Here is an 8,411-nt window from a genome sequence, read left to right as displayed (position 1 = left end):
AGTTTGGGGTTGGTTGGTTGGCGACTGACTCCTTCTTCCTTGCCGCGGGTCGGTGGAATATGGGAGCCTTGTTGGTAGTGAGGAATGCACGGCTATTTATACAGCACTCCAGCACCAAGCAAGGGTTGGAAAAAAGAGGGGTGGAAAGTGGGGTGATAAGGGAAGGGCGAAAACAAACGATAAAAACGAATTCGTTTTTAAAGTTAGGTTCGCGAGAAAGAATAAAAAAACTGACAGTGAATAACGACAAGACATGCATGAAAATGTAGGGTTGAAAAAAAGAAGCGTGAATCTACGATAAAAATTAATAAAAAGAGAAAATAATGAGTGCAAAAAAAAGAATGATAGACACTAAAATAACTATACTACAGAAGGAGAAATTAATATAAGATAGGAACTACAACCGAAGAAGAGAAGGAAGAAGGCATTTGTAAAATTGAAGATTTAAAAAAAAATAATTAAAGTAGTAGAGAAAAGTACATAGTTAAGTAGACTTTCGGTTGTAGCAAGGGGTTACTCAGGTAATCGGGGCTCATTAGGGTGGAGAAAACCGGTCGTACGGCAAGTTGGTTGTTGTTGGTATCTAATTCGGGGAATAAATTTCGTAGTAATACTATCTACGATATCAATTCCCCCCTGGTTTGAACGAAATTTAGATCCCTGGAGCCGGGACAGGCCGTAGATGATCATGGTGTATCTTCACCAATCGATTGTCCTTTTGGACCCAGTAGGTATTTCCACCGGCATATCCCTGGACTATGTGGGGACCTGACCATCGAGGAGCAAAACCGGCATGAAAATGGTTTTCGGCGTTGGAAAGGGGTTGCTCCCTGCAATACACCTGTTGTCCATGCTCATAAGGATGTATGTCTCTGGTTGCGGCGCCAGCTCGCTGATTCTGATAAGCCTGTTGATGCCTTCGAATATCATCGGTCCTTTCCTGGTAGGTGGGTAGGTTCGCTACGTCCTCGTCGTTGGAATTATCCCATTCTCCTGGCCTTAAGAGTGTTCGTCCAAAAAGTGCGTAATAAGGGGTGGTGCCGGTGGCTGCGTTCCTTCGGCCGCGCTGGTCGAAGAGAATTTTCGGCAAGTGGGTGTCCCATGTGCGATGATCGCCTTGTTGCAGATAAATCCGCAGACCGGTCTTAATTTCCTGGTTACGCCTTTCCGTGGGATTCGCCCGTGGATGGTATATAGCTGTTGTCCAATGTTGCGCTTTCCATTTTACGCAAGCGGCCTTCCAATTCCTGCTGGTAAATTGGGAACCATTGTCCGTAAGGATTGCACGGGGGTAGCCATATCGGTTCAAAACCTCCTGCTCCAGTAGTCTGGTGACGACGGCAGTAGTGGCTGCGCTTATGGGGAATGCTTCTACCCAACGGGAGAAAAGATCCGTGACCACTAAAATGAATTTCCTCCCACGCGAGGTCCTAGGATAAGGTCCCATAAGATCGAGGGCGATAGTGTCCCACGGTTTATCGGGCTGTCGGGGTCGAAGCGGTGCTCTAGTGATTCGCTGCTTTTTGCTGCATTGACATATGCGGCACTGGCGGATGTAATTTGAAATATTGCCCTTCATGTTTTCCCATTTATAAAACAGCGACATTCGGCGGGTGGTTTCTTGGATGCCGGGGTGTCCAGCTTCGTCGTGATACTTTTGTAGCAGTTGTGGTTGGAAGGATGTTGGTATTACAATAAGCCAAACGTTCGTCTCTTTCTCCCAAAGGATGTTGTCACTTACACGGTAGCGCCGTAGGAAGGTAACGTCTTCTTCGGTGTGGCCGACAGGATTTTCCTTCAGGAAATTATACCGCTGGCACAGCTGCATGATAGCCGGGTCCGTTAGTTGTTTTCTCCGGATTTCCTCGCGAAGCGTTTCAACTTGGACCTGGAATATCTCTGGGGTAGCTGAACTGCGGTTGCAAGGAGGAAGAAGTCGAGTCACGTCGTCGCTATCTGAAGGTACAAGCTCTTCGGCTGGTAGGCGGGATAGGGCATCCGGCAAATGGTTAGTAGCTCCCGGACAGTGTTCCAGAGTAAATGTGAATTCTTGCAATAGTAGAGCCCATCTAGTCAATTTCGCGCGTGCATCCTTCATATTTTGTAACCACGTGATGGTGCGGTTGTCGGTTCTTAAAATGAACCGCTTATCCTCCAGGTAGGGACGGTACTTCTTTATTGCCCAAACGATGGCGAGGCACTCCTGTTCGTTGCTATGGTACGCTTGCTCAGTGGGATTAAAACGGGTGCTTGCGTACGAAATAATGTGCTTGGTGCCCTCTGGACCCTCCTGGTATAAGACAGCGGCAGCACCCTGCTTGCTGGCATCGGTTTGCAGGATAAATGTTTTGTTGAAATCCGGTCGATGAAGTCGAAGTGGTTGTTGCATTAGACTTTTGATTTGTTCGAAGGCTTGTTGGCATACCAGCGTCCAATTCCACTTTTTCCTGGGGCTTAGTAGGTCAGTAAGAGGGGCCGAAATTTCTGCAAAACGTGGAAGATACTCTCGTAACCAATTGCATAAGCCTAGAAACTTTTTCAGCTCTTTGCACGTTGTTGGGACAGGTGCTTCAGAAATTTTTCCTAAATGGCTAGGGAGTGGCGAGTTTCCTTCGGCGGAGATGCAGTGACCTAAGTAGGTAATTGTTCTGGACCCAAAGACGCATTTCTCGGGAGCGCAGGCGAGGTTATGTTGCTGTAATCTTTCGAATACACGTCGGAGATGTTGAATGTGTTCTTCCCATGAACTGGAGAACACAATGATATCGTCCAAGTAAACCAGACAAAATCTTCTGAGATATCCTGTCAGCACTTCTTGTCCCATTGTCCGTTGGAAGGTAGCAGGAGCTCCCTTTAGCCCGAAAGGCATTACACAAAACTGGAACTTTCCGCCGTCTGGGGCAGTAAATGCTGTGAGCGGCCGCGATTCAGGATCCATGGGAATTTGCCAATAACCCGATTTTAAGTCAATCGTCGAAAATATGGTTGATTTCCCTATTGCCTTGAGTGTTTCGTGAATCGCCGGAAGAGGCGAAACTTCATCGTGTGTAATGTTGTTTAAGCGCCGGAAATCCACGCAGAACCTTAGATCGCCGCTCTTTTTGTTCACCATTACTACGGGAGAATTGTAGTGGGACTGGCTTGGCTCAATAATCTTGTCCGTTAGCATCTCCTCGACTTGGGCCTGGATTAGTCTCTTCTTCTCTTCGGAATACCTGTACGGTGGTAGGCAGAAATGCTCGTTTTTAGTCAGACGGATGACGTGTCGAGCGGTTTTCGTCGGAGAAGTAGGCTTTTTAAACACTTCTTGAAAATCATCGACCAATTTTTGAAACTGGGTCTGGTACTTTGGAGGGAAATTGTGTGTTACCAATTTTTCAACAGGTGCGGCCGGTGTGGTAGTTGGTGATTTTGGTCGGATCCAATAAACAGTGTGCCGTGTGTCTGTGCCAAAGTGAACACACATTCTCTCAAAGTCGCAGGTAGCGTTGCTGCCCCGTAACCACGGAACCCCTAGGATGAACCTTTCTTGTAAGCCTTCGGCGACAAAAGCTTCAACTTCCTGCTGACATCCTCCAATTTGTATGGTTATACGGACTTTACCCAAGATACGCATACTTTTCCCATTAGCGAGGTTGGCAATGCGTAATGATGAAGAAGCAACGCTACAATCCTCAGTTAATTGGGCGCTTATAAAATTATGAGACGCTCCCGTGTCTATTAGGGCTTCAATGTACATCTCCTTCAGGTTTAGCAGTACCTTGGGCAACCATGAATCAGATGCTACGTCTGCCTGGTTGTTTACGACGAGCGAACGTCCGGCCTTGGTTGAGGGGATTGGACGAAAGTTCCTTCCTCGGCCTGTCTCCAGTTTCCCGGATGAGAGCGTCGTTCGGATAATACTGGACAGTCCCGGTGAAAGTGTTTTCCCGGACAATGATGACACCTTGGCAGGGATGGCGTCACAGGTGTAGAAGATTTGGTCGACGTCGTTACTTCCTCTCGCTTCTGACTCGTTGTTGGTGTCTGCATTTGATCGCCTTCGATCTCGACAGCTCTTCGAAGAAGTTCGTCTATGGAAGTTGGTCTTGGTGCTCTCAAGAATGTCCGTATGCTTGGTCGGACTAGCTCGATGAGAAGCTGGATACAACCGTCTTCCGTTTCATCAGGTATCAGCCGTTGTATTAACTGCAATTTGTTTAGCAGGAACATTTCGGTGTTGTCTTTGACCCCCTGTTTCTGGCTGTATAACTGCGCCTTTAATGCTATTAAAGTTTCCGGTCGATTATATTTGGTTATTAATCGAACCCGGAAGTCTTTCCATAGCATGGGAAAATTTTGGTAGGGACGCCACCATGATGCCGCATTGCCTTGCAGTTGATTCACGACTAATTTGAGTCGCTCGCTGGGTTCTATTTGATACTTCTCGAAGTAGTCCTCGCAGTCCTTCAGGAAGTTTTCGGGATTCTCTGTTACCTCACCTTTGAATGAAGGTGCAGCTGGCAATGGTCTCGACACAGTGAGAACGCGTTGTAAGATGTTCTCCAGTTGCTGGGATGATAATTGGATCGGGTGAGAAGTTGTGGGCGCCACTTGGTGTTTAGACACTCCAAGAAGTGTGTCACCTTCTTCGTCTACGTGTTTGGCTTTTGACCCGGTTTTCCTCGGCATTTTCGCTCTCAAGGTATGGATACGATTGTATTACACTAATACCTTTTCACTGGCCCCACGCGTTGGGCGTCACTTGATACACTTTTATTTACACACTATATACTAATACTAATGATAAAAAATATATACACCAAACTATAGCAAAAAGACAGAAAATATACATACGAAACAATAGCAAAGAAGACAAAAAATATATATACAAACAATACCAATTTATAGACAAACAGATAGTTAATGTAGAGAGAAAAGGACAAGTTGAAGTTGATGTAGGTGAATATACATACATATATACAAAGTCACTACTGCGGACACAATCGAGTAGATAGCACTTGGCACAAACACAAATATAAAGTTTGGGGTTGGTTGGTTGGCGACTGACTCCTTCTTCCTTGCCGCGGGTCGGTGGAATATGGGAGCCTTGTTGGTAGTGAGGAATGCACGGCTATTTATACAGCACTCCAGCACCAAGCAAGGGTTGGAAAAAAGAGGGGTGGAAAGTGGGGTGATAAGGGAAGGGCGAAAACAAACGATAAAAACGAATTCGTTTTTAAAGTTAGGTTCGCGAGAAAGAATAAAAAAACTGACAGTGAATAACGACAAGACATGCATGAAAATGTAGGGTTGAAAAAAAGAAGCGTGAATCTACGATAAAAATTAATAAAAAGAGAAAATAATGAGTGCAAAAAAAAGAATGATAGACACTAAAATAACTATACTACAGAAGGAGAAATTAATATAAGATAGGAACTACAACCGAAGAAGAGAAGGAAGAAGGCATTTGTAAAATTGAAGATTTAAAAAAAAATAATTAAAGTAGTAGAGAAAAGTACATAGTTAAGTAGACTTTCGGTTGTAGCAAGGGGTTACTCAGGTAATCGGGGCTCATTAGGGTGGAGAAAACCGGTCGTACGGCAAGTTGGTTGTTGTTGGTATCTAATTCGGGGAATAAATTTCGTAGTAATACTATCTACGATATCAAGTTCTACAATAATTAGTGTAAATAAATAGTTTTTGTCGATATCAGTATTAGAAGTTAATATTGTTAAACCCACGAACATTGCAGTATGTAGTAGGCCTAAATTAGATTACACTTTTCACAAATAAATAATCAAGGATGTTGGATGCTTTAATAGTTTTATGGGGACGCGAAGATTAGGTTAGGATAGAAAAGAGTGGAGGTGCATGTCCAACCAGTCATAGGACTGACGACCTTATGATGATGATGATAACATATAAGAAAAGAGGTTGTTAAATCAACGAAATCAAACAACAAAAACAGCATAATATAATAACTAATGGGAATTTGCCTAAGATTTTAAACAAAAACAGAAGAAGAACCAGTTTGTATTTGATTATTATTATTGAAGTATACCTGTAAAAAAGTTGACAAAGTAATTGGCGATATTTTTCCAATGGTTACGTGAACAGGTTTCATCATCCTGATAGTTACAATGATGACAGACTTTTTAAATGATTTTGGCAAAAATATCCAGTTTCCATGGTATAAAGAGAATGGAAGTTTTTCCGCCTAAAATAATTTAAGCAATATGTAAACGGTAAATAAATAATTAGGTGGCGTGCCAGATGGAGAATAGAAATGGGACTTGTATTATTTATATTATCGTTCGTTTTCTAACGCACTGAAATGAAAAGAAATACAAGGTTCATTATCTTCATCTTCAATATTGCCGTAAAATTAGTTCTCTGATACTTCTTCATGCATCTTGCTAGTCTCCTTTCACGTTTCGTCTTATTGATGGTGTTCCAGTTTGAATCCCGTAACGTCTTTCCTCGCTTAGTCTCTCTTTTACAGAAATTTGACATCAAAAAAGAAAGAGAAAGTGTTTTAGGTACTGGTGATAATATACTATTACACTTGCTGTAAAAAATCGGTCTAAAATTTCCCATTTAAGATTAAACTTGAAAATTATAAAATGAACAAATTTTGTAAAACGAAAGTTGAACGTTAAGGATTTGCTTTGATAATGAATGAAAATATTTGAATACTTTAATTTGTAAGTACCCAATTTTTAATTTAAATGTTATCGGAATAAGAGGTAGCAGCTAATACTTACTTCTGATGTAAGTTTTGTTCCAAACCAGCAAAATAAATAGATTTGTGAGGTTATAGCCAGCAAATAGACTATGTAGGCCGCTGACAATCCACCATCCACCTAAGTATAAATGTTTTCTTATTTTCAATCGTGAATTGTGTGACTTACAGCGTAACAATAATAAATTAAGTAGGTACCTTTGTCGTCTGTAGATACGCAATGAAACCAATAGTTGCTGTGGATATAACAGTCTGAACGAGGATGGTTGTGCAAAATAACGATTCTAATATTTTGCACAAACTAGAATTGATTGTAAACAAATTTTGAAAATATTTATTTTGGAACTTTTGCGGAAGTAAAAGTACTGATGAGCAAAGCAACACCATGACTAAGTCTTGGTATTGGTCGTGCTCTTCCTTATTCGGTATTGGTCTTGGTCTTGCTGGTATAGTCTAGGCCTTGGACTTGGTCTTACTGATACAGTCTCGGTCTCAGTCTTGGTCTTGCTGATATAGTCTCAGCCTTGGTCTTGACCTTACTAATACAGTCTTGGTCTTGGTCTTGCTAATATAGTCTCAGTCTTGGTCTTGGTCTTACTGATACAGTCTCGGTCTTGGATTTGGTCTTGCTTATATAGTCTCAGTCTTGGTCTTGCTAATTTAATCTAATACTTACATTTTTCTTAATAATTCTTCTAAGCACAATTTTTTCTATTTATCGACAAAATAATTGTTTTAAATGCTGAAATTTTTTGTCATACATATGAACTTGTGAAGACTTAAGAAAAAAATGGTGTCGATATTGGTGAGAGTTATGAATACTCGACTTACCCTTCCTCCAATGCATAAATTGACCCTCCCCTCAACGCATAAATTGACCTTTTAGCGAACGAACTAATGCAAGGTACTTGAAAGAAGCAAAAAATATAGATGAAAACTGAGTTAGTCTTTATATTTCAACCATGTGCTATCCAGACATAGAGCACTTCCTCCTTGTGAATCATTTTCTTTTAACAGTGGTGAAGTTTCTTTTTTCATATTTAGTGTTCAAATCTAGAAAAGCAAACTGAATATTTCATCATCATCATCATCATAAGGTCATCAGTCTTTCGACTGGTTGGACACGTACCTCCACTCTTTCCTATCCTGAGCAAAACTTCGCATTTCCCTAAAACTAGAACAACCCACATCCTTAACTATTTGCGAAGAGTAATCTAATCTAGGTCTACCTCTACCCCTCCTAACTCCTGTTTCTGCCTCTAATATGTCTCTGACTAGACCTTCATGCCTGAGAAGGTGTCCTACCAACCTATCTCGCCTATTTTTTATTGACTTCCATAGAGTCCTCTGTTCTCCTATTCTTTCCAATACCTCTTCATTTCTAACCTTTTCTACCCACGATATCCTCATCATCCGCCTATAACACCACATTTCGAACGCTTCTAACCTTTTCTTTTCCGCCGCTCCCACTGTCCATGTTTCGCACCCGTACAACGCCGTGCTCCAAACATACACCTTTAACAACCTTTTTCGAATTTCTAAATTAACCGTTCGCGAGCATAGAAGTGACTTCTTTTTATTAAAGGCGACACGACCCTGCGCTATCCTCTGCTTTATATCCCTACTACTCCTTCCATCCTCACTTATCTGACTTCCTAGGTATCTAAAATCAGCCACTTCTTCTAAT

The 8,411-nt window shown here is 41.9% G+C and overlaps 1 protein-coding gene across 1 annotated transcript; it reads right to left on the bottom strand.

Annotated features, from left to right (window-relative positions):
- Positions 1-652: 652 nt before the first annotated feature.
- LOC112904982 (uncharacterized protein K02A2.6-like) lies at positions 653-3,739 on the bottom strand. The gene has a single exon (XM_025976393.1). The coding sequence runs from the start codon at positions 3,737-3,739 to the stop codon at positions 653-655; it is 3,087 nt and encodes a 1,028-aa protein (XP_025832178.1).
- Positions 3,740-8,411: the final 4,672 nt, after the last annotated feature.

This window comes from Agrilus planipennis, unplaced genomic scaffold (genome assembly GCF_000699045.2).
Source record: "Agrilus planipennis isolate EAB-ADULT unplaced genomic scaffold, Apla_2.0 scaffold84, whole genome shotgun sequence".
In the NCBI taxonomy this organism is placed as follows: Eukaryota; Metazoa; Arthropoda; class Insecta; order Coleoptera; family Buprestidae; genus Agrilus; species Agrilus planipennis.
This window is presented reverse-complemented; position numbering and strand designations above follow the sequence as displayed.

What these genes read in the sequence shown, in the direction of transcription:
- LOC112904982 (XM_025976393.1), bottom strand. Translation starts at nt 3,739, where the DNA reads ATGTACATTGAAGCCCTAATAGACACGGGAGCGTCTCATAATTTTATA.